Source organism: Oenanthe melanoleuca, chromosome 10, assembly GCF_029582105.1.
Source record: "Oenanthe melanoleuca isolate GR-GAL-2019-014 chromosome 10, OMel1.0, whole genome shotgun sequence".
NCBI classification, from domain to species: Eukaryota; Metazoa; Chordata; class Aves; order Passeriformes; family Muscicapidae; genus Oenanthe; species Oenanthe melanoleuca.
The window spans coordinates 886,348-912,351 of record NC_079344.1 but is presented as its reverse complement, the minus strand read 5'-3'; the positions used below and the strand labels follow the sequence as shown (position 1 = coordinate 912,351).

Sequence of the window (26,004 nt, the reverse complement as noted above, 5' to 3'; positions counted from 1 at the left end):
TTTCCTCCCCTGGGATCCCCCAGACCCCTCATTCCCATGGAACAGAATTCCCAGATTCCTGCTCCTCCCTGGGATGGGATGCAGCTCCAGCTCTCACCTCTCCATCCTCCTCCTCTCCAAACCATAAACATTTTCATTTATTATTTTTTTTTTTTTTTTTTCCTTTTGGACCAGATCCAACTCGCCAAAAATAATCCATAAAAATGCTGTATAAAAATCCTCTGCCATGTGCTGCAGTACAGGTGAGCACTTCTGCTACACAAATACTTTTATTTTCCCGTTAGGTCTTTGCATTTTTTTTTTTTTTTTTGTCTTTTTTTTTTTTTTTTTTTTTTTTTTTTTAATGTCCTTTTTGGAACCCTTTAGTACAAAAGGCCTGTGGGGGGAGGGAGTTGCTCCATAAAACCAGAAGACACAAGACCATAAAGCCCACAAGGACCACAAGCAGCCCCCCCACCACACACAAACCCAACTTGTTAGTAAACTTTTGCTTTTTTTTTTTTTTTTAAAAAAAAAAAAAAACTTGTTTTTTTTTTTTTTTTTTTTGTCTTTTTTTTTTTTTTTTTTTTTTTTTTTTTTAAGGTTATCAATTCTAATTCTTTTACTTTCATTTGAATACAAAACACATAAGTTTGCTATTATCTTTCATGGCTCCCTGAGCTGAATTTTCTAAGCTTTCTTTGAAATCACTCCTCATTTGCTTCTGTCCGAAGACCAAGAAGGGTTTGCATGGGCTTCCCCTTTTCTTCAAACATCCAAGCATGGGAAAAAAAAACAAAACAAAAAAAAAAAAAATCAAAAAAACAACAAAAAAAGGATAAATCCATAAATCCATCTATAAAAAACCAACCCCCAAGGTGATTGTGTTGATCAGCAGCTGAGGATCCCAGTGATTCCCACACCACACACAACAGGAGGAACAACTTTTCACCAGTGGACATCTCTGCTCAGCCTGCATGGCAAAGTTCCCACGAGGAAGGAAAGAAAAAGGAAAAAAAAAAAAAAAAAATCCAACAAAAAAAAAACCCAGAATAAAATTGCCACCACCAAAAACCATCAGTGGGATACAATTACAGCAGACAAAAATACACAACTAAGTGTACTGGGAGGGTCCCCCCTTCCCATGCTATTTCCTAGTCCAGTATTTACATTTTTCACAAGTCTTATGCTGGATGCACCAAAAAAAAAAAAATAAAAGTCCCATTAAAAAAAGGAGTCCTTTATAGTGCCACCAAAGCCAGATGGATAGAACCAGGAAAAAAAAAAATATATTCAAAAGAAACCCCAAAAAAGCTTTTTGAAAACCAAATAAAAATCCATTTAGGGCTTCCATGTGTGCCAGAGTTGCAGATTTCCAAATAAATCCGAGTGTGGCAGAGCTGGGGCTCCCCTGGGGCTCCAGCATCAGTAGATGACCTCATAGACTGTGGCCTTCTTGTCCCCAGAGCCTGTGACAATGTACTTGTCATCTGCAGAGATGTCACAGCTCAGCACTGACGAGGATTCCTTGGACTGGGAAAGGACAGGGAGAGATCAGGGGGAGAGAATTCAGCAGGGTGGGGGAAAATTCATCAGGATGGGAGAAAATTCATCAGGATGGGAGGAAAATTCAGCAGGGTGGGAGAAAAATTCATCAGGATGGGAGAAAAATTCATCAGGGTGGGAGAAAAATTCAGCAGGATGGGAGAAAAATTCATAAGGGTGGGAGAAAAATTCAGCAGGGTGGGAGAAAATTCATCAGGATTGGGATGGAATCTATCAGTTTGGGAAGGAATCCATCAGGATGGGAGAAAAATTCATCAGGATAGGATGGAATCCATCAGGATGGGATTAAAACCCATGAGGGTTGGGAGGGAATCCATCAGGATGAAAGAAAAATCCATCAGGATGGGAGATAAATTCATCAGGGTGGGAGAAAATTCATCAGGATGGGAGGGGATCCATCAGGATGTGAGAAAAAAATCTGCAGGATGGGAGAAAAATTCATCAGGATGGGAGAAAAATTCATCAGGGTTGGGATGGAATCCATCAGGAAGGGAGGGGATCCATCAGGATGGGATTAAAATCCATCAGGGTTGGGAGGGAATCAATCAGGATGAGAGAAAAATCCATGAGGTTGGGATGGAATCCATCAGATTGGGAGAAAAACCCATCAGGATGGGACAAAACCCATCAGGATGGGAGAAAAATTCATCAGAGTGGAGGAAATTCCATCAGGATGGGATGGGATCCATCAGGATGGGAGGGAATCCCTCAGGATGGGCTGGGATCCACCCAGCTGGGATTCCAGGATCTCCCAGCAGCCACCACCCCATCCCTGACACCAACCCAGCCATCCTGAGGGATCTCCCCTCTCAGGGTGGTCCAGGAGGGGTCCTGGAGCACCCCCAGCCCCACCCTGCCCTCCCCATCCCCCAGCCCAGCCCCCATCCCAATCCTGACCCACCCCTGCCCTCCCCATCCCAATCCTGCCCTCTCCATCCCCAATCCTGCCCTCCCCATCCCAATCCTCCCCTCCCCATCCCAATCCTGCCCTCTCCATCCCAATCCTCCCCTCCCCATCCCAATCCTGTCCCAATCCTCCCCTCCCCATCCCAATCCCCAATCCTGCCCTCTCCATCCCAATCCTGCCCTTCCCATCCCAATCCTGCCCTCCCCATCCCAATCCTGCCCTCTCCATCCCAATCCTGCCCTTCCCATCCCAATCCTGCCCCAATCCTGCCCTCCCCATCCCAATCCTGCCCTCCCCATCCCAATCCTGCCCCAATCCTGCCCTCCCCATCCCAATCCTGCCCTCCCCATCCCAATCCTGCCCCAATCCTGCCCTCTCCATCCCCACCCTGCCCTCTCCATCCCAATCCTGCCCTCCCCATCCCAATCCTGCCCTCCCCATCCCAATCCTGCCCTCCCCATCCCAATCCTGCCCTCTCCATCCCAATCCTGCCCTCCCCATCCCAATCCTGCCCCAATCCTGCCCTCCCATCCCCCTCCAGCCCCACCTGGAAGATGCTGGCTCCATAGGGTGTCCTCCAGGCGTTCAGCAGGTTGTCCTTGCCGGTGCTCACAAACCACTTCCCTGCAATTTGGGAATTTGGGAACCTGGGATCAGCAGCTGAACTGCCAGTGCCACCTCTCTGAATGTCCCCTGTCCCCACAGGCTGCTGAGCCCAGAGGTTTGGGAAAACCTGGAGGTTCCCTTGGGAGGCAATCCAAGGGTGGCTCCTGCAGTGCCCTGTGGCTGTTTGCAGCCAAAACCAGGGTGGGTTATGGGATAAACCCTGCCAGAACCAGGGTGGGTTATGGGATAAATCCTGCCAAAATCAGGGTGGGGTTTGGGGATAAACCCTGTCAAAATCAGGGTGGGCTTATGGATTAAACCCTGCCAAGACCAGGATGGATTTATGGGGATAAACCCTGCCAAAATCAGGGTGGGTTATGGGATAAACCCTGCCAGAACCAGGATGGGTTATGGGATAAATCCTGCCAAAATCAGGGTGGGTTATGGGGATAAACCCTGCCAGAACCAGGGTGGGGTTTGGGGATAAACCCTGCCAGAATCAGGATGGGTTATGGGATAAACCCTGCCAGAATCAGGGTGGGTTTATGGATTAAACCCTGCCAGAACCAGGATGGGTTATGGGGATAAACCCTGCCAGAATCAGGATGGGTTTGGGGATAAACCCTGCCAGAATCAGGATGGGTTTGGGGATAAACTCTGCCAGAATCAGGATGGGTTTGGGGATAAACTCTGCCAGAACCAGGATGGGTTATGGGATAAACCCTGCCAGAATCAGGGTGGGTTATAGGATAAACCCTGCCAAAACCAGGGTGGGGCTTGGGGATAAACCCTGCCAGAACCAGGATGGGTTATGGGGATAACTGCAGCCAAAATCAGGATGGATTATGGGAACAAACCCTGCCAAAACCAGGGTGGGGTTATGGGAATGAACACCACAGCCAGAATGGGTTTATAGGAACAAACCCCACCACAGCCAGGATGGATTTATGGGGATAGACCCCAAGTGCAGCACCCATGGATGGATCCTGCTGGAAACATCCCAGCTGAGCCCCCAGTGATGCACTGAGCTCATGGACATCCCTGTTCCCCAGCCCTGGAAATGCCCATGGCCAGGCTGGACAGGGCTTGGAGCACCCTGGCATAGGTGTCCCAATTTCAGGTTCCTTCCAACCCCAAATACTCCACAACTCCACATCCCCATCCACGGGCGAGGGGGGTCAGGTGGGAACACCCTGAGGGTCTCTCCCAGCCCAAACCCCCAGGAATTCCAGGGGCCCCCCAGCCCAGCTCCCTGCTCACCACAGTAGGCGAATTTGAGGGAGAGGACGCAGCTCTCGTGCAGGTGCAGCTGGTACTTGTCAGGCTTGGTGTGGTGCAGCACCTCCACGTTGCTGCTCTCCATGCCCACTGCCAGCCACTCCCCCGTGGGGCAGTACCCCAGGGAGAAAATCTGGGGGGGAAACGGGGTCAGGGGAGATCAGCAGCTCAATCCCCGTGGAAATGTGGGGTGAGACAGCCTCAGTGTGCCCCTGACCCAGCTGTGCTGGGATCTGAGGCACTGCTGGAGCTGCTGGGTGAGAAGTTTGGGAGAACACAGAAAGACAAACAATCCATGGGTTTGGGTGGCTCCACCCCTTGGGATTTTGCTGCTTTTGCAGCACACAAGGTCCCAGCTCTGCCCCTCTGATCAGAGGCACAATCCTGCCCCTGCCCCACCCCACCACAAATCCTCAAATCCCGCAAGGACGCAGGAGAGGAGCTGGCACAGCATCCAGAGAACCCCAGCGCCCCACAGGCAGCAGGGACAGCCAGGCTGGGCTCAGAGGGGCTGCAGGGACCCCCAGAGGCTGAGCAGCTCCAGCTGCCCTGGGGGATCCCATACCTGGGAGGTGAAGTCGTGCTGCTGCAGCTGCCGCCCCTCCCGCAGGTCCCAGGAGCGAACTGTGTTGTCCAGGCCCCCCGTCCACAGCTTGGTGCCATCGTGGGAGATGTCTATGCAGCTGGCACCGTCTGTGTGGCCCTGGAATTGCCTTGGGAGCAGGGAAAAACAAAGATGGGATTCTGGGATTCTGGATTTGTGCAAGGGGAGAGCTAGGAAAGGCACGGAGATGAGCAAGGTGGGGGGAGAGGGAAAGGGACATGATGGGGAGAGGGAAAGGGAACATGAAGAGGGGGAAAGAGGGAAGAGATGGTAATGGGGTGGGGAAAGAGGAAAAGAGACATTGATGGAAGGAAGAGGAAAAGAGAGATTGACAAAAGAAGAGGAAAAGGGAGATTGACAAAAGAAGAGGAAAAAGGGAGATTGACAAAAGAAGAGAAAAAGGGAGATTGACAAAAGAAGAGGAAAAAGGGAGATTGACAAAAGAAGAGGAAAAGGGAGATTGACAAAAGAAGAGGAAAAGGGATGTTGAGAAAAGAAAGACAGAGAGGCACATTGACAGAGAAGGAAGAAAAGGATGAAGAAAGGGACAAGGAAAGGGATGAAGAAATGGAACATCAACAAAAGGAAGAGGAAAAGGGACACTGATAAAAGGAAGAGGAAAAGGGACGCTGAGAAAAGGAAGAGGAAGGTTGACAGAAGGAAGAAGAAAAGGAACACTGACAAAACGAAGAGGAAAAGGAATGATGACAAAGGAAGAAGAAAAGATATGTTGGAAAAAGGGAGAGGAAGAAAGACACGGACAAAAGGAAGAAGAATTTTGACAAAAGGAAAAGGAATATTGACAGGGACAAGGCAAAGCAGCACTGCCAGGAGCAGCCAGAAAGGAACATGCCAGGGAAAAATGACCCCCCAGTCTGTGGAGACCCAGCTCCCAACCAGAACAAACCCTGTGCCATCTCCCTGCCCTTCTGGTCACTCCCACCCTGGTTCCCTGCTGGCCCTTTGCCCCAGCCTCACCCTGTGCCACCCCCATGTCCCCTGGCTGGTCCCTGGTGCTCTCCCCACCCTGCTCATCCCAGGTACTAAACCTGGACCCTCTGAGCCCTTTGGCCTTTGATCCTGGACAGCGCTGAGCAGTGGCTGAAACAACCATCTCTGCAAACCCTTTCCTGCTGATCCAACCCCTGAATGACCCCCCAACTCCTGAGTGACCCAACCTCTGAATGACCCCCAGCCCCTGAATGACCCAACCCCTGAATGACCCCCCAGCCCCTGAATGACCCCCCAACCTCTGAATGATCCAACCCCTGAATGACCCACCAGTCCCTGAATGACCCCCCAACCCCTGAATGACCCCCCAGCCCCTGAATGACCCCCCAGTCCCTGAATGACCCAAACCCTGAATGACCCCCAGCCCCTGAATGACCCAACCCCTGAATAAACCCCCAGCCCCTGAACGACCCAACTCCTAAATGACCCCCAGCCTCTGAATGACTCCACAACCCCGAATGACCGAACAAGCCCTGAATGACCCAGTCCCTGAATGACCCCCCAGTCCCCCCAACCCCTGAATGACCCCCCAGCCCCTGAATGACCCAACCCCTGAATGACCCCCCAGCCCCTGAATGACCCAGTCCCTGAATGACCCACACCCCTGAATGACCCAACCCCTGAATGACCCCCCAGTCCCTCCAGTCCCTGAATGACCCAAGCCCTGAGTGACCCCCCCAACCTCTTAATGACCCCCCAGTCCCTGGATGACCCAACCCCTGAATGACACCCCAACCTCTGAATGACCCCCAGCCCCTGAATGACCCAGTCCCTGAATGACCCAGTCCCTGAATGACCCCCCAGTCCCTCCATTCCCTGAATGACCCAACCTCTAAATGACCCAGTCCCTGAATGACCCCCCAGTCCCTGAATGACCCCCCAATCCCCGAATGACCCCCCAGTCCCTTCAGCCCCTGAATGACCCAGCCCCTCAATGCCCCCCCAGTCCTTGAACACCCCCCACCCCCTGAACGCCCCCGTGCCGTCTCACCTGACCAGGGTCTGGTTGTGCAGGTCCCAGACGGCGATGTTGCCGTCGCTGCAGCACGAGAAGCACACCTTGGCGTCGGGGCTGATGGCCAGCGCGTAGCAGGCGGGCGCCGACGACGTCAGCTCGGCCTTGATGCGCGGCGTGGGCGACGCCAGGTCCCAGATGGTCAGAGTGCTGGCCTCGCCCCCCACGATCAGCGTGCGCCCGTCCGGCAGCAGCTTGCACGAGCGGATGTAGTTATCCCTGTTCTGGGGAGGGAGAGGGAAACAGTGTTGGTGGGGAGAGGAGAACAGTGTTGGTGGGGAGAGGGGAACAGTGTTGGTGGGGGAGAACAGTGTTGGTGGGGAGAGGAGGGAAGGGGACATTGGTGGGGAAAGGGGAAAAGGGACATTGGTGGGGAAAGGGGAAAAGGGACATTGGTGGGGAGAGGGGAAAAGGGACATTGGTGGGGAAAGGGGAAAAGGGACATTGGTGGGGAAAGGGGAAAAGGGACATTAACAGGGAGAAGAAGAAAAGGGACATTGATGGGGAGATGAAGAAAAGGGACATTGATGGAAAGAAGAGAGTAGCAGGGTGAGAAAGGAGGAAAAGGGACCATGATGGGGAAAGGGGAAAAGGGACATTGATGGGGAAAGGGGAAAAGGGACATTAATAGGGAGAAGAAGAAAAGGGACATTAATGGGGAAAGGGGAAAAGGGACATTAATAGGGAGAAGAAGAAAAGGGACATTGATGGGGAGATGAGGAAAAGGGACATTGATGGAAAGAAGAGGGTAGCAGGGTGAGAAAGGAGGAAAAGGGACATTGATGGGGAAAAGAGGGAAAGGGACCATGATGGAGAGAAGAGGAAAAAGGGACATTGATGGGGAGAAGAGGAAAAAGGGACATTGATGGGGAGAAGAGGAAAAAGGGACATTGATGGGGAGAAGACAAAAAAGGGACCATGATGGAGAGAAGAGGAAAAAGGGACATTGATGGGGAGAAGAGGAAAAAGGGATGTTGATGGGGAGAAGAGGAAAAGGGACATTGATGGGGAGAAGACAAAAAAGGTACCATGATGGAGAGAAGAGGAAAAAGGGATGTTGGTGAGAAGAGGAAAGCAGGGTGAGAAAGGAGGAAAAGGGACCGTGGTAGGGAAAGGGGAAAAGGGACATTGGTGGGGAGAAGAGGGCAGCAGGGTGAGAAAGGAGGAAAAGGGATGTTGATGGGGAGAAGATGAAAAAGGGATGTTGATGGGGAAAAAGGAACAGGGAAATTTAGAGGGGGAAAGGAGAGATAACAGGAAGAGGAAAAAGTAATGGAAGACAGAGTTGGTAATGGAGAAGAGCAACAGGATGTTAAGGGAGGAAGAGGAAAGGGAGGGAAAAGAGGAAACACAGATGGCAACGTGGGGAAGAGATATTGGTGTTAATGAGGAGAACATGATTAACAACATCAGAGGTTGTTAATGGGGACATTAACAGGGGCAGGGGACAGAGCCTGGGGGACAGCAGGAGACAGAGCCTTGGGGACAGCAGGGGACACAGCACAAGGGACAGAGCCTTGGGGACAGAGCCCAGGGCACAGAGGCAAGGGGACAGAGGCCAGGGGACAGCGGGGGACGGAGCCCAGGGGACAGAGCCTGGGGGACAGCAGGGGACATGGCCCTAGGGACAGAGCCTGGGGGACAGCAGGGGACACAACACAAGAGACAGAGCCCAGGGGACAGAGCCCAGGGGACAGCAGGGGACATGGCCCAGGGGACAGAGCCCAGGGGACACAGCACAAGGGACAGAGCCCAGGGGACACAGCCCAGGGGGACAGAGCCCAGGGGACAGAGCCCAGGGGACAGCAGGGGACATGGCCCAGGGGACACGGCCCAGGGGACACAGCCCAGAGGACAGCGCCCAGGGGCCAGAGCCCAGGGGCCGGCGGGGGACACGGCCCCTCTCACCAGGCAGTCCAGCTGGGAGATGGGGCTCTTGCTGCCGGGCTGGCTGATGTCCCAGATCTTGACGCAGCCCTTGCCGCCGGTGTAGACGTGGCGCGTGGGGTTGCTGATGGTGACGGCGCACACCACCTCGCCGTGCCCCAGCGTGTTGATCTGCCGCGCGTGCCGCGGGATGCCCGGCCCCGCCAGCGCGTCGTGCGGGAACGGCACCGGCTGCATCTGCCCGTCCGCGCTGACGTGGAACGAGTACGCCCTGGGGCAGGGACACGGTCAGAGGCACAGGGACAGACACAGAGACACAGTCAGAGGCACAGAGACACGGGGACACAGTCACAGAGACACAGAGACACGGGGACAGAGTGACAGAGACACAGTCAGAGGCACAGAGACACAGGGACAGAGGCACAGAGACACAGTCACACAGAGTGACAGAGACACAGTCAGAGGCACAGGGACACAGGGACACAGTGACAGAGACACAGGGACAGAGACACAGGGACACAGTGACAGAGACACGGTCAGAGGCACAGAGAAACATGGTCAGAGTGACAGACACAGAGACAGGGTCACAGAGACACAGTCAGAGGCACAGAGACACAGTCACAGAGTGACAAAGACACAGTCAGAGGCACAGAGACAGTCACAGAGTGACAGAGACACCGTCACAGAGTGACAGAGACACAGTCAGAGGCACAGAGACACGGTCACAGAGTCACAGAGAAACAGTCACAGAGACACAGAGACACAGAGACGCAGAGACACAGTGTCACAGAGGCACAGAGACACACAGACACAGAGTCACAGAGACACACAGACACAGAGACACAGAGAAACAGGGTCACACAGAGACACAGTCACAGAGACACACAGTCACAGAGACACAGGGTCACAGAGACACAAAGTCACACAGTCACAGAGTCACACAGACACAGAGACACAGAGTCACACAGAGACACATTCACAGTCACAGAGACACAGGGTCACAGAAACACACAGACACACAGACACACGGTAACAGAATCACAGAGTCACAGAGACACACAGACACGCGGTCACACAAACACACAGACACAGAGTCAGAGAGTCACAGAATCACAGTCACACGGTCACACAGTCACAGAGTCACACGGTCACAGAGACACATAGATACACAGTCACACATAGATACACAGTCACACATAGATACACAGTCACAGAGACACATAGATACACAGTCACACAGACACACGGACACACAGACACAGAGCCATGAGGCTGGAAGGCACCTCTAATATCGAGCCCAACCTATGTCCTAACACCTCAACCCAGAGTCCAGACTGCAGCACCAAGTGCCATGCCCAGCCTGTTCTCAAAGTCAGTACCAAATCTCCCTGATCTGCCTCACGACCATCAGAGACTGACAGCCAGGACCCACCACGGCTCTGGAGCTGAGCTCTGGCCTGGCCCAGGTGGATGCTGCCCAGCACTGTCTGTGCCTGTGCTGGTGCTGCCCAGCACTGTCTGTGGCTGTGCCTGTGCTGCCCAGCACTGTCTGTGGCTGTCCCTGGTGCTGCCCAGCACTGTCTGTGCCTGTGCTGGTGCTGCCCAGCGCTGTCTGTAGCTGTGCTGGTGCTGCCCAGCACTGTCTGTGGCTGTGCTGGTGCTGCCCAGCTCTGTCTGTGGCTGTGCCTGTGCTGCCCAGCACTGTCTGTGCTGTGCTGGTGCTGCCCAGCACTGTCTGTGCCTGTTCCTGGTGCTGCCCAGCTCTGTCTGTGGCTGTGCTGGTGCTGCCCAGCACTGTCTGTGCCTGTGCCTGGTGCTGCCCAGCTCTGTCTGTGCCTGTGCTGGTGCTGCCATGGACTGTCTGTGCTGTGCCTGGTGCTGCCCAGCACTGTCTGTGGCTGTGCTGGTGCTGCCCAGCACTGTCTGTGCTGTGCCTGGTGCTGCCCAGCACTGTCTGTGCCTGTGCTGGTGCTGCCCAGCACTGTCTGTGGCTGTGCTGGTTCTGCCCAGCACTGTCTGTGCTGTGCTGGTGCTGCCCAGCTCTGTCTGTGCCTGTGCTGGTGCTGCCCAGCACTGTCTGTGGCTCTGCCTGGTGCTGCTCTCAGCAGGGTGCTGGTTATTGCTCCCTGTTCCAGCACCTGTTACCTGGAGCCATGATCTCCACACACAACAGCCCATAAATCTCCCACCTTTTGACCACAGACCACTTGCTTTGGAAAAGGACTATAAAAAGTGACTTTCCTAAAGAGACTCTGAGATCTCTGTCTCCCCAAGGGATTGAAGATGCTTTTATCGTTGGACGAGCATGAGAACCCGTCCTATCTGTTGGCAGCTACATCCCATCATTTCTCTCTCTCTCTCCTTTTACTTCATTTCCTTTACCTTTCAACCTCTCTCTCCTTTTACTTCATTTCCTTTACCTTTCTCTCTCTCTCTCTCCTTTTACTTCATTTCCTTTACCTCTTCTTCTCTCTCTCTATCCCAAAACTGAATTGTTACACACAATAAACTGCATTGCTGCTTTCTGCTGAATAAAACCTGAGTCTCCTGCTCTTGTCTTTTGCACCCTGGGGTGGAAGGAACCATCACTGCATGGGCTGAGTGGATTGTGACACCCTGCCAGGGGGAAAGGGCTCAGAGCCACCATGGGAGTGGGACAGGGGAGTGAACAATAAGGAATAGCTCAGCACACAATGAGGAGGGGCTGGTGTTTACTGTGCTTGCAAAAAATCCACAGGAGAGGCAAACTGGAACTTGCACCCCATAAGCGATAAATCCAACAATAAATCCTTACATGGATTTATTGAATTTCCCCCAAAAATAAATCCCATAAGTGATAAATCCATAAACCAGCAAGAACTCATCTCAAGGCCTGGAATGTGCCCAAAAGCCTAAGGTGCATGCTCCACAGACAAAGCTGGAAAGTTCAAGGGTGATGAAGAGTCTGGGAGCCTTCATCAGACAACCCCCAAATTTGGGGAGCACGAGTGCACTAAAATGAACTTTTGGTTAATTTGAATATGAAGCGTGTGTGGGCGGGGCCAGGACATGAATATGTATTAGGCACTGTGCAATCCCAGGTTTTCAGGGGATTAATGGAGCAGTTTGAATTTTGGTGCGGATGCTTTGGGAGGAATCATCCCCGCTGAACAAATGCACGGCTACTTTATAACTCATTCCTCACAGAGTCATTTCTGTGTATCACCATGCTGGGGACACGCCCAGCTGTCACCGTGTCCCTCCCCTGCCACCCCACAGGAATGCACGGCACTCACGGTTTCCCTCCGGGGATGGAGGCCAGGCTGGAGGGCAGCCCCGGGGCTCGCATGGGGGGGTGCGGGTCGAACCCCACCTGCCAAGAGATGCAGGGACAGGTGAGGGCAGGAGTGTCACAGCCTCACATCCATCGCCCCAGGGCAGCTCCCGATCCCCCCGGGCTGCTCACAGCTCATTAATAATTGGGAATTTCCCCCCACAGGAAGGGGAAGCAGCCGAAGGTTTGGGGGGTGCAGGAAGCAGGTGGGACACGCTCCCTCCCTTCCCTGTGCTCTTCCCAAGCCCCCAGGAATGGGATCAGCCAGCCCAGCACCCCGAGGGCAGAAACCCCAATCTCTGCTCTAAGGGCAGAGCTTGACTCCTTGTTCTGCCTTAAAACTGGAGCTCAGTGAGAGGAACGGGAAGAGGGGTGGGGAATGGGATAAGGGGGTGAGGAATGGGATAAGGGGGTGGGAAATGGGATAAGGGGGTGGGAAATGGGATAAGGGGGTGAGGAATGGGATAAGGGGGTGAGGAATGGGATAAGGGGGTGGGAAATGGGATAAGGGGGTGAGGGAATGGGATAAGGGGGTGGGAAATGGGATAAGGGGGTGGGGAATGGGATAGGGGGTGAGGAATGGGATAAGGGGGTGAGGGAATGGGATAAGGGGGTGAGGGAATGGGATAAGGGGGTGGGGGAATGGGATAAGGGGGTGGGGACTGGTATGGATAAGGGGGTGGGGAATGGGATGGGATAAGGGGGTGGGGAATGGGATAAGGGTAGAGGAATGGGATAAGAGACTGAGGAATGGGATAAGGGGGTGAGGAATGGGATGAGGGTTGAAGAATGAGGGTTAAGGAACAGGATGGGCATTAAGGAATGGGATAAGGAGCTGAGGAATGGGATAAGGGGACTGGGGAATGGGATGACAGTTGAGGAACGGGATAAGAGGGCTGAGGAATGGGAAGGGAGTTAAGGAATGGGATGAGGTTGAAGAATGAGGGTTAAGGAACAGGAAAGGCATTAAGGAATGGGATGAGGGTTGAGGAATGAGGGTTAAAGAACAGGAAGGGCAATAAGGAATGGGATAAGAGGCCGAACACCAGGAAGGAGCAACCCCAACCCAGCAGCACATTCCCACCACCCCACAACCAGCCCCCCCCACATCCCCACCCCAAACCACAGCTTTGGGGCCCCCCAGGCCCACCCCCCCAGCCCCCCGCAGAAAGGAGCTAAAAGGGCTACGTACAGCTCCAAAGCTCACCATGGGGGCGCGGCCGTAGGCGGCGCTCATCTGCGGAGGGAGGTTGTGCAGCCCCGCGTAGGCGCCCGGGCTGCCCAGCGAGCCGTTCATCTCGGGGTGCCCCATCATGGCGAACGGCGCCGCGTACGAGCCCGCCAGCGACAGCGGCGTGCGCAGCGCCGAGGCTGCGCGACACTCCGTCAGCGAGGGACAGCGAGGGGACAGCGAGGGGACAGGGGACAGCGAGGGGACAGGGATGGGGACAGGGATGGGGACAGCGAGGGGACACGGGACGGGGGACAGCGAGGGGACACGGGACGGGGGACAGCGAGGGGGACAGGGATGGGGACAGGGGACAGGGAGGGGACAGGGATGGGGACACGGGACAGGGGACAGCGATGGGGACAGGGATGGGGACACGGGACGGGGGACAGCGAGGGGACACGGGACGGGGGACAGGGATGGGACACGGGACAGGGGACAGGGATGGGACACGGGACGGGGGACAGGGATGGGGACAGCGAGGGGACATGGGACGGGGGACAGCGAGGGGACAGGGATGGGGACACGGGACAGGGGACAGCGACATGGACCGGGGACAGGGGACAGGGATGGGGACACGGGACGGGGGACAGCGACGGGACAGGGGACAGGGGACAGGGAGGGGACAGGGGAGGGACAGGGGACAGGGAACAGGGACATGGGACAGGGATATGGGCAGGGGCGGGGACACGGGCAGGGAGGGACAGGGGACAGCGAGGGCACATGACAGGGACATGGACAGGGACATGGACAGGGGACAGGGAGGGGACAGGGGTGGGACACGGGACGGGGTGGGGACATGAGAGGGACATGGGCAGGGATGGGGACATGGGACAGGGGTGGGGACAGGGGACAGGCAGCGTCAGGGGGACAGGGGTGGGACAGGGGAGGGGACATGGGCAGGGACAGGGATATGGGATGGGGACACGGAGGGACATGGGACAGGGATGGGGACACGGGACAGGGAGAGGAGCAGGGCACAGCCACAGAAAAACCCAACGCTGCAGAGCCCAGCCCCACCTTGTCCCCAGCCCAGAGCACCCAGTGCCACCTCCCTGACACCTCCAGGGATGGGGACCCCACCACCTCCCCCTGTGCACTCCCACCCTTTCCATGGGGAAATCCCTCCTGATGTCCAAGCTGAGCTTCCCCTGGCACAGCTTCAGGCTGTGTCCCCTCATCCCATGACTGGACCTCCCTCCTCACCCCATCCCGACCTGGATCAGGTCCCCATAAACCTCATTCCCCCACAAACACAATCCCCCATAAATGAAAACCCCCATAAATGAAAACCCCCATAAATGAATACCACCCCCAATAAATGAAAAGCCCCCAAAATGCAATCCCCCATAAATGCTATCTTCCCAATAAATGCAATCTCCCAAAAAATGAAAACCCCCCAAAAATGCAGTCCCCCCAATAATGAAACCCCCCCAATAAATGCATTCCCCCATAAATGCTATCCCTCCAATAAATGCAATCCCCCAATAAATGAAAACCCCCCAAAATGCAATCCCCCCAAAAATGAAAACCCCCATAAATGCTATCCCTCCAATTAATGCAATCCCCCAATAAATGAAAACCCCCCATAAATGAAAACGCCCCAAAATGCAATCCCCTAATTAATGCAATCCCCCAATAAATGCAAACCCCCCCATAAATGAAAACACCCCAAAATGCAATCCCCTAATTAATGCAATCCCCCAATAAATACAATCCCCCCAATAAATGCTACCCCCCCAATAAATACAATCCCCCATAAATCCTCCCCCCAAATCTGCCGTTCCCCGTGACAGGGACGGGCTGCAGCCGCGCTGGGGACAGCAGTGACCCCGTGGTGACCCCTGGTGACCCCTGGTGACCCGAGGTGACCCCTGGTGACCCCAGGTGACCCCAGTACCCACCCAGGGGGTCCATGCCGCCGGGCTTGCCGGGCATGGGCCGCAGCCCCGGGGTGCTGCTGGTGCCCGGGGTGGGAGCGTCGTTCCTGGGCGTGGGAGTGTTGGACTTGAGGCCGGGCGTGGAGGATTTGTCATTCTGGGAGGAGAAGGGATGGGAAACAGGGATGAGCTGCAGAGCCCCCCCCGGGATGCAGAGCCCCCCTGGAGCAGGGACATACGTGGCCCAGGTCCTTGGTCTTGGAGGAGGGAGTGCTGCTGGAGGAGGCCACCGAGGCCGGGCTGTTGGGGGCGTCCCCCTTCTTCAGCCCTCGGGATTTGTCCAGCCCGTTCTCCGGGGGGGAATGGGCAGGGCTCACCCTGGGCGTGGCAGGGTCCTGCGGGACGGGAAGGGCTGGGATTACCACGCTGGGAATGGTCCCTCTGGTTTCTGCTCGGAGCAGAGCTGGGGGTCCCTAAGGAGGGACGGGCACAGCCCAGGGCTCGCTCACCTCGTTGGACACGTCCACCACCAGGTCGTCGCTCTTGTCACCATCGCTGTCCTGCAACACACAACGGGTCACGCCCCGCAGAGAGCTCCAAAAACCGGGGGGATCCACCCCCAGGAGCCGAACCAAACGGCAGCAGGGCACTCAGGGGACAGCTTTTCCATGGAAAAGCAGATTTTTTTTTTTTCATGGAAATTTTTTTTCGTGGCCAGGCGTTGGAAGGGGTTGGGGTGGAGTCAGTCAGGGGAGTGGATGTGGCACTTGGGGACAAGGGTTATGTGGCCTTGGCACTGCTGGGGGATGGTTGGACCCCACAGCCTCCAAAGCCTTTTCCAGCCTGAATGATTCCATGGCTCTCTGCTCCAGCTCACCCACACCACGTGTGTAAAACGTCACCCAAATCCTGATTTCTCCCCTCAAAACGCTGTCCTGAGGTGTCCCTGTGGCCTGGCCCTGTCCCTGTGTGCTGGGCTGATGTGACAGAAATGTGAATTCTGTCCCATCTGTTACCCCAGCTGGGGCAGTGCCCCTGATCTCCTGGCACACATTATCTGCTCATGGGCCATCTTTAACCCAGCTGGGCAATCATCTTTATCTTCCCACAGCCCATCCTCCCTCCAGGAGATATCTCCTGTTCATGGCCACTGAGTCCCAGGGCATGACTGATAAAATTCCATCATCCCATGGGAGATGCTCCAGCCAGGGGAGGAGCCAAGCCTTTCCTACCCAGATAAAAACTGACATTTGGACACCAAGGAACCTTCTTTCCACTGGATTCCAGAGGAAAACCAGACCTTTGCACATCATCCCTGGAGCTTCAGAGGAAACTGCCCCTTCTCCAGGAGCACTGCTCCAGCTGAACCACATCTGCCCCTGCAGGAGGATGCAGCCACCATTGAATGGGACTGTGCCAACACCCTGACTGACTGACGGGTGTCAGCTTGGATTCTGACTCTGGCAGGGCTGGGATTGTTCTGTGTGATACTGCATTGCTATTTTAATTTTCCTAGTAAAGAACTGTTATTCCTAATTCCCAAATCTGTGCCTGAGAGCTCCTTAATTTCAAAATGATAATAATTCAGAGGGAGGGGTTTCCATTCTCCATTTCAAAGGGAATCCCCTGCCTTTACTGGCAGCCACCTGTCCTTGCAGCAGGACACCCTGGCACTCACATATCGGCTCATGCTGTCCTTCTCCTCTGCTTTCCTCTTCTTGGAGTCCAGGCTGTAGTCCGTGGAGCTGCGGTGCTTCTCGCTGGCCCGCAGGCTCTCCGAGGGGGACACGGAGTTATTCTGTGCACAGGGAGAGGCTTTGCAGGGGCAGCACAAGGAGACACAGCCCTGTCCCTCAGGACATCCTGGGAGGATGCTCGTGAGCTCCTTTTTTAGCAGGAAAATGTTGTTTATAAAAACATCTGGGAAAACCCACAGGGCTGGGAAAGGCCCAGTGCTCGTGGCACAGCTCTGCTCACTGGGAATTTCCTGGCAATGCCAGCATGTCCTGGGCTCCCTTCAAGCTGGCATTCCCAGGAAAGCTCCAGAGCTCAGTTCTGGCAGAGCTCACCCAGGAGGAGCAAAGGAATGGCTTTTTAAAATAAAAAGGACATTCAATAAAAAGGGTCCTGGAGAAGCCACGTGAGCAGGAATGGCAGAGCCCAGAGCCTGTGGCACAGGAGGAATTCTCCAAGCAGCACAGCCCAGGAGGTGCTGGCATTCCCAGGAAAGCTCCAGAGCTCATCCCTCTGGCAGAGCAGGGAGAATGGCAAAGGAATGGCTTTTTAAAATAAAAAGGACATTCAATAAAAAAGGTCCTGGAGAATCCACGTGAGCAGGAATGGCAGAGCCCAGAGCCTGTGGCACAGCCCAGGAGGTGCTGGCATTCCCAGGAAAGCTCCAGAGCTTAGTTCTCCCACTGGCAGAACAGGGAGAATGGCAAAGGAATGGCTCTGGAGCCAAAGGACATCCACAGAACGTCCTGGAAAATCCACGTGAGCAGGAATGGCAGAGCCCAGAGCCCGTGGCACAGCCCAGGAGCCGCCAGCACTCCCAGGAAACGCTGGAATCAAACCCAGCAGCAGCAGCAGGAGGATGCCTGGCCCTGGTCCCACACCCCCCTCACCACCCCACACATTCCCTGCCCTCAATCCCTGCGAGCAGCAGCATCTCCCCCCATCCCTGAGCCCTCCCTGCCTTCCTTCCCCCTCTCCCTGAGCCCTCCCTGCCTTCCTTCCCCCGTGAAAGGCAGCAGCTCACGCTCCTGCTCAGCCCCCACTAAGCAGCTCTGGATAACACGGGGCTCTTTCTTCCCAGGCAGTCATGCTGAAAACCCTGGCAGCTCCCAGAGAATCATGTCAGGCATTTAGAGGCATCGATCCATTCAGCCCCGCTCCTGGCCCGCAGCCAAGCAACTAAATATTTTTTATTGCACAGGCAAAAAAAAAAAAAAAAAGGCTGGGGGAAAAAAAATATGAATGGCTGAGGCTGATTATCACACAGACATTAAAGCTCCACGGGGAATACCCCGGCTGGCAGCTGATGGGTTGGGAAGCTGCCCGGCCCCCTGCCCGCAGCAGGGGCGGGTTAATGACGCCCAATTCCCCTCTGGCTCTCCCCCCTGGCTCGGCACTTCCCCTCTCCCTCTCTCCAAAGGGCTGTTTGTGGCCTCGGGGCTGGCAGGGAATCGCTGCCAAAGCCGCAGCTCGGCCGGGGTTCTGTCCTTGGCAGCTTTTCACACCATGTTGGGATGGGGAAAAAAAAATCTGAGTCTGACCTGGGACACAGCCCCAGCTTGTCACCAGCACAGGCCTTCCCTGGACACCCCCACTGCCTCTCTGTGCTGCCCCTCTCAGTGTTTAACAGCCCCTTCCAAGGAGGAATTCCTCCTGATGTGCCCTTTGTCCTGAATGGGGAATGGGAGGTGCTGGCTCAGCCCCCACCTGCTCCTGCCACCCTCAATATCCAGGAAATCCATCCCTGCTCCCAGGAAATCCATCCCAAGGACAGGCTCCTCCAAAATCCATGGACTGCCCTGGTTGGGAGCTGCTTGAGCTCCCAGATCCTTAATATGGAGCAATAATCAAACCCATCCAGATTAATGATCCCAGATAATTGGGGAATGATCAGGAATGAACCAACCTCCCTGAGCACCAAGAACCAAATCAATCCCAGATGTATGACTCCAGAAAATGAGGAGTGATCAAGAATGAACCAACCTCCTCAACCACCAATAACCAAACCCACCCCAAATTAATGACACCAAAAAATTGGGGTTTGATCAGGAATGAACCAACTTCCCTGACCACCAAGAACCAAATCAATCCCAGATTAATGATCCCAGATAACTGGGGGGTGATCAGAAATGAACCATGATCACCAAGAACCAAACCCATCCCAAATTAATGACCCCAAAAATTGGGGAATGATCAAGAATGAACCAACCTCCCTGACTACCAAGAATCAAATCCACCCCAAATTAATGACCTCAGATAATTGAGGAATGATCAGGAATGAACCAACTTCCCTGACCACCAAGAACCAAACTCACCCCAAATTAATGACCCCAAAAAATTGGGGTTTGATCAGGAATGAACCAACTTCCCTGACCAAGAACCAAACCAATCCCAAATTAATGACCCCAGATAATTAAGGAATGATCAGGAATGAACCAACCTCCCCAAAGGTTCCGACCACGCTCATTCAGCCAGAATTTCCTGCTTTGCCACGATTTAAATTTAATTTCCCAACCACCCCCACCATGGAGAAGGTCACTCTGCTCATCCCAGCACAGCTCTTCCAGGCAGGATGAGGGATTTTTATTGCCTGGTTTATTATTTAATAGAACCTGTGCCAAAGGCAGCCCTGCAGCCACCAGGTGGGTTTTTAAGGGATAAAATAAAACTCAGCCACCAAAAAGTGGGAGCAAGAGGAAGGAGTGGCACTTACTGCACTTGAGTCTCTCTCTTCAGGAGATGCCAGGGCAGAGGGGAGGGCACAGCCAAAAGAGAAAGGAAAATAAACCAAGTTAGGATCAGCCTTAAACCAAGAAAACAAACCCAGAACCTCCTCATGCTCTGAACTCAAATCCTGTCTGGGCTCTCTCCAGCTTTTAAATCTCCCCCCATCCAATTCCTGCCCCTTTTTGATTTATCTGCCCAAAAGGAGCTGGAAATGCCCCAAATCCAAAGGGATTTGCTGCTGGCAGAGCTCCAGGTGTTTGTCCCTCAGGTGACCCCACAGCCCTGGGGTGCTCAGCTCCACGTCCAGGGTGTGCTTCAGACAATAGTTTGTACCCCAAAGTGCCCATTTGCACCCCAAAATGCCCATTTGTACCCCAAAGTGTCCATCTGTACCCCAAAGTGCCCATTTTTACCCCCAAACTGCCCATTTTTACCCCCAAAGTGCCCATTTGTACCCCAAACTGCCCATTTTTACCCCCAAAGTGCCCATTTCTACCCCCAAAGTGCCCATTTCTACCCCCAAAGTGCCCATTTCTACCCCCAAAGTGCCCATTTCCCCTGGAATCTGACAGTCTGAATCCATGCAGGACAAGCAATGGAAGTGGATTTTTGCTGCCAATAGTTTTGTCTCACTGGTTTTGGGGTTTTTTTTTTCCCCACCAGCAGAGCTCAGAGAGGTTGTGGGAACCTGGGAGGGGGAATATCCCAAATTCCCTGTGCTGGTGGACAGGGGGATGTGCCAGGACAATCCTGGATCATCCCATCTCCTAACAAATGGGAAAAATCTCCAAATTCCTGGTGCACAGAGCTGGATCCCTGGCCTTGGGAAGGTGGTGGGGAGGAGGAGGAGGATGATTTCCCAGCACAGGAATTGCAGCCAGGCTCCACCAAAGAGTGGAATTTAGGGAATTCTGCAGCATTAAAAAGTGCAAGGCCATGATGTGAACACAGCTGAGCTGAGGGACGGGGAATGACAGGACCAGAGGGACCTGGAGAGCTGGGAATGTTCTCCTGGAAAAGGGAAAAGGAGCCAGGGAGGGCTCAGAGCCTGAGGGGATCCAGGAGAGCTGGAGAGGGACTGGGGACAAGGGACAGGACACAGGGAATGGATGGATGGATGGATGGATGGATGGATGGATGGATGGATGGATGGATGGATGATGGATGGATGGATGGATGGATGGATGATGGATGGATGGATGGATGGATGGATGGATGGGTGGATGGATGATGGGTGGATGATGGATGGATGGATGGATGGATGGATGGATAATGGATGATGGATGGATGGATGGATGGATGGATGGATGATGGGTGGATAATGGATAATGGATGGATGATGGATGGATGGATGGATAATGGATGATGGATGGATGGATGGATGGATGATGGATGATGGATGGATGATGGATGGATGATGGATGGATGGATGGATGGATGGATGGAGGATGATGGATGGATGATGGATGGATGGATGGATGGATGGATGGATGATGGATGATGGATGGATGATGGATGGATGGATGGATGGATGGATGGATGATGGATGGATGATGGATGGATGATGGATGGATGATGGATGGATGATGGATGGATGATGGATGGATGGATGATGGATGGATGATGGATGGATGGATGGATGATGGATGGATGATGGATGGATGGATGGATGGATGGATGATGGATGATGGATGGATGATGGATGGATGATGGATGGATGGATGGATGATGGATGGATGGATGGATGATGGATGGATGGATGATGGATGGATGATGGATGGATGGATGGATGGATGGATGATGGATGGATGATGGATGGATGATGGATGGATGATGGATGGATGATGGATGGATGGATGGATGATGGATGGATGGATGATGGATGGATGATGGATGGATGGATGGATGATGGATGGATGGATGGATGGATGATGGATGGATGGATGATGGATGGATGATGGATGGATGGATGGATGGATGGATGGATGGATGGATGATGGATGGATGATGGATGGATGGATGGATGATGGATGGATGATGATGGATGGATGGATGGATGGATGGATGGATTTTGGGAAGGAATTCCCAGCTGGGATATGATTCCCAGAGCAGCTGTGGCTGCCCCTGGATCCCTGGAACGCCCAAGGCCAGGCTGGAGCCTGGGGCAGTGGGAGGTGTCCCTGCCATGGCAGGGGTGGCACTGGGTGGGTTTAAGGTCCCATCCCAACAATTCCAGGATTGAGGGGCTCTGCCCAGCCTCACTCTGCTCCCACTGAGCTGGAGAGGGACAAGAGGCAGGACACAGGGAATGGCTGCAGAGTGGGAAGTGGAGATTTGGGTGGGCACAGGGCGTCATTTCCAACAAACCACCCCGGGGGCCCCGGCAGCAGCCCAGCCCCTCTCACCTCTGTGGTCCAGCTCGTGGTGGTTCTTCTCATCCTTGACTGCCAGGTGTGCCTGGCTGCCCAGGGCCCCCAGGGCCAGCAGCCCCGAGCTGGCGGCGCTGCCCGGGGGGATCCCGGGGGGCTGCAGCCCCGAGGGGTGCGGGGGCAGCTGCACGGGGGGGCCGTGGGCAGCGTGGGACAGGTGCTGGGCCTGGAGCTGCTGCTGCTGCAATGAGAGCACAGTGAGGCAGGCAGGGCAGGGACAGTCCCCACAGGGACGTGCCCAGCCCCGCTGGGTGCCTGCAAGGAGAACTCCCCGTGAGCAGGAGGTGCCCCCAGGTCACAGCATCCACTTCCTGGGGTAATCCTGCATTCCCAAAATGCTCATCAATGGTTAGTTTGGCTTTTCCAGCAGGAAAATGGAAAAAAAAACAACCCAGGAATCAGGGAAGGGACAGTCCCAAAAAGGGATGTGCCCAGCCCTGCTGGGTGCCTGCAAGGAGAACTCCCCGTTAGCAGGAGGTGCCCCCAGGCCACAGCATCCACTTCCTGGGGTAATCCTGCATTCCCAAAATGCTCATCAATGGTTAGTTTGGCTTTTCCAGCAGGAAAATGGAAAAAAAACAACCCAGGAATCAGGGAAGGGACAATCCCAAAAAGGGATGTGCCCAGCTCCTGCTGGGTGCCTGCATGGAGAAGCCCCAATGTTAGCAGGAGGTGCCCCCAGGTCACAGCATCGATTTCCTGGGATTCCCAAAATGCTCATCCCTGGGGGAATGGTTAGTTTGGCTTTTCCAGCAGGAAAAAGGAAAAAAAAAAACCACCTCAGGAATCAGGGAAGGGATGTGCCCAACCCCGCTGGGTGCCTGCATGGAGAAGCCCCTGTTAGAAAAGCAGGAGGTGCCCCCAGGGATGATGCCCACTCTCCTGGGATAATCCTGCATTCCTGGAATGCTCATCCCAGGAGGAATGGTTAATTTGGCTTTTCCAGCAGGAAAAAGGAAAAAAAACACCTCAGGATTCAGGGAAGGGACGTGCCCAACCCCACTGGGTCCTGCAAGGAGAACTCCCCATTAGCAGAAGCCCCCCAAGGATGATCACCAGGTCACACCATGGGATAATCCTGCATTCCCAAAATGCTCATCCCTGGGGGAATGGTTAGTTTGGCTTTTTCAACAGTAAAAAGGAAAAAAAAAAACAACTCAGCAATCACATCCATAGGCAGAGAGTCCATGGCTGGAGGATTAAAGCAGAGAGAGAAAATTGCACTCCCAGGAATTTCCCAGCCAGAACAGGACAGGGAAATTCTGCTCATTTTTTCAGAACAAAATTCCACCCAATGTCCTGGTCCCATCCAGGATCCTGCTGCTCCCAACCCCATCAGATAAACCCTGATCCTGCATTCCCACCATGGGAAACCCCAAAATCCCAGCCAGGAGGGCAAAGGGCCCCCAGCTCTCCCAGGGGATTTTTGGGAGTCAATCCCAGGCAGCCCAGCACTCATCCAGCCATGGGGATTCACTGCAAAGAGCTCTGGGCACAGAGGAAGGGAAATCCAAACACAATTTGGGAGGAGAAGCAGCTGAAATCCAAGGATTCACTCCTGAGAGGCCCCAGGAGCAGCAGAGGGTCCTGCCTGGGACCCCCTGCCCGCAGCCACAGCCCCTCCTCACTCCCAGGAGCCACTGCTGGGCAGCTCAGCACAGTGGGGACACCCCAAATGAGGGGACACCCCAAATGAGGGGACACCCCAAATGAGGGGGACACCCCAAATGAGGGGACAGAGCCCCCCAGCTCCCCACAGCCAGCCTGGATCAGGATTTCTCCTCCCATGGGCAGGGAGGAACAGGGATGTGGGACACCCCAAAAACACCCCCAGGGATGGGAGACACCCCAAAAACACCCCCAGGGATGGGGGACACCCCAAAAACACCCCCAGGGATGGGGGACACCCCAAAAACACCCCCAGGGATGGGAGACACCCCAAAAACACCCCCAGGGATGGGGGACACCCCAAAAACACCCCCAGGGATGGAGGGTTACCCAAAAACACCCCCAGGGATGGGGGACACCCCAAAATCAGCCCCAGGGACTCAGGGCTCCCTCTGTGCTCCTGCTGTTTCCACCAAGGGAATCTCCAGCACCCAGAAGTTGCTCCCTGGATCCCTGGAAGTGCCCCAGGCCAGGCTGGACAGTGGGAGGGGTCCCTGCCATGGCACTGGGGGGGATTTACAGTCCTTCCAGCCCAAACCCATTCTGTGATTCCATGAGAATTCTCCCCACATTGTTTTGGGGAGCAGCTCTGGCCCTGGATGGGTCACCCAGCCCCTCCAGGGATGGAGAGGGAAGATTCCAGAACAGGATTCCAGGTGGGAGCTGAAGGCAATCCCAGGCACAGCAGATCCATGGAAGCAGATCCCAGATCCCAGCTGGAGCAGGAGCCACAAGGAGATTTCTTCTGCTGCAGGAAATCCATAAATCCCTCCAGGATCCAAAACCAAATGGCACCAAAAACAAATGGAGCAGATCCTTGGCTCTTCCCAATCCCAATTTCACAGGATTTCCACCCATTGTAGCAGAGAAAACAGCCCCAGGTGGTTTTCCAGCACATTCCTCTCCAGTGCTGCCCATCCCAAGATCCAAAGTTTTATCCTCCAGCTTCCAGAAACATCTGCAGGCTGTAACTCATCCCAGCAGCTTTCCACCCAAAAAAAAAAAAAAAAAAACCAAAAAAACAAAAAACAAAGGGACAGCAGCACTCCAATTGTCAGGGTGTCCATGAGAATCCCAACCCTGGAACAGCCCCAGGGCACAACAATCAGCAGAGAAGGAAAAACTGGGATTTCTTCCTGGTTTTTACAGATAAATCCATCCAGGTAAATCAGGTCAGGACACAAGATCCCATCTCCAGTTCTGGTTTGTCCCCTGGCAGTGGAAGCAGAATCCATGTGGGATGTCCTGGAGCCTCATCCCAGTGTCCCTGGGATCCCAGAGCAGGGCTGCAGAGCTCAGCCACAGCCCAGAGCACATCCAGGCTGGGCCAGGAGCATTCCCAGCTCCCAGGCTGGAGCATTCCCAGTTCCCAGGCTGGGCCAGGAGCATTCCCAGTTCCCAGGTTGGAGCATTCCCAGCTCCCAGGCTGGGGCATTCCCAGTTCCCAGGCTGGGGCATTCCCAGTTCCCAGGCTGGAGCATTCCCAGTTCCCAGGCTGGGCCAGGAGCATTCCCAGTTCCCAGACTGGAGCAGGAGCATTCCCAGTTCCCAGACTGGAGCATTCCCAGTTCCCAGGCTGGGCCAGGAGCATTCCCAGCTCCCAGGCTGGGGCAGGAGCATTCCCAGTTCCTAGACTGGAGCATTCCCAGTTCCCAGGCTGGGCCAGGAGCATTCCCAGCTCCCAGGCTGGGGCATTCCCAGTTCCCAGACTGGAGCATTCCCAGCTCCCAGACCGGGCCAGGAGCATTCCCAGCTCCCAGGCTGGGCCAGGAGCATTCCCAGTTCCCAGACTGGGCCAGGAGCATTCCCAGTTCCCAGGTTGGAGCATTCCCAGCTCCCAGGCTGGGCCAGGAGCATTCCCAGCTCCCAAACTGGGGCAGGAGCATTCCCAGTTCCCAGGTTGGAGCATTCCCAGCTCCCAGACTGGGCCAGGAGCATTCCCAGCTCCCAGACTGGGCCAGGAGCATTCCCAGCTCCCAGGTTGGAGCATTCCCAGTTCCCAGGCTGGAACATTCCCAGTTCCCAGACTGGGGCAGGAGCATTCCCAGCTCCCAGACTGGAGCAGGAACATTCCCAGTTCCCAGACTGGAACATTCCCAGTTCCCAGACTGGGGCAGGAACATTCCCAGTTCCCAGACTGGGGCAGGAACATTCCCAGCTCCCAGACTGGAG

General features: G+C 54.7%; 1 protein-coding gene and 1 long non-coding RNA gene across 19 annotated transcripts in view; one reads left to right on the top strand and one right to left on the bottom strand.

Annotated features, from left to right (window-relative positions):
• Window positions 1-1,058: 1,058 nt before the first annotated feature.
• Window positions 1,059-26,004, bottom strand: part of TLE3 (TLE family member 3, transcriptional corepressor) — a 42,317-nt gene continuing 17,371 nt past the window's right edge. For 4 of the 18 annotated variants that reach the window (XM_056500135.1, XM_056500145.1, XM_056500146.1 and 1 more), the window contains exons 8-20: window positions 22,124-22,345; window positions 16,953-17,072; window positions 15,784-15,834; window positions 15,514-15,669; window positions 15,299-15,431; window positions 13,374-13,537; window positions 12,129-12,205; window positions 8,875-9,124; window positions 6,943-7,190; window positions 4,902-5,049; window positions 4,319-4,469; window positions 3,000-3,076; window positions 1,059-1,512 (exon numbers count right to left, since the gene is read on the bottom strand). In XM_056500135.1, coding sequence (XP_056356110.1) covers window positions 1,405-1,512; window positions 3,000-3,076; window positions 4,319-4,469; window positions 4,902-5,049; window positions 6,943-7,190; window positions 8,875-9,124; window positions 12,129-12,205; window positions 13,374-13,537; window positions 15,299-15,431; window positions 15,514-15,669; window positions 15,784-15,834; window positions 16,953-17,072; window positions 22,124-22,345 — 1,905 coding nt within the window. In that variant the 3' untranslated portion in view covers window positions 1,059-1,404. Of the gene's footprint in view, window positions 1,513-2,999; window positions 3,077-4,318; window positions 4,470-4,901; window positions 5,050-6,942; window positions 7,191-8,874; window positions 9,125-12,128; window positions 12,206-13,358; window positions 13,538-15,298; window positions 15,432-15,513; window positions 15,670-15,783; window positions 15,835-16,952; window positions 17,073-19,721; window positions 19,739-22,123; window positions 22,346-26,004 lie in introns of all 18 variants that reach the window. The other 14 variants (XM_056500129.1, XM_056500138.1, XM_056500139.1 and 11 more) reach the window with 7 other exon arrangements.
• On the top strand, window positions 22,352-22,942 carry LOC130257529 (uncharacterized). Its single transcript, XR_008841334.1, has 2 exons — window positions 22,352-22,641; window positions 22,837-22,942. It is a non-coding gene; the product is annotated as an uncharacterized LOC130257529 (long non-coding RNA).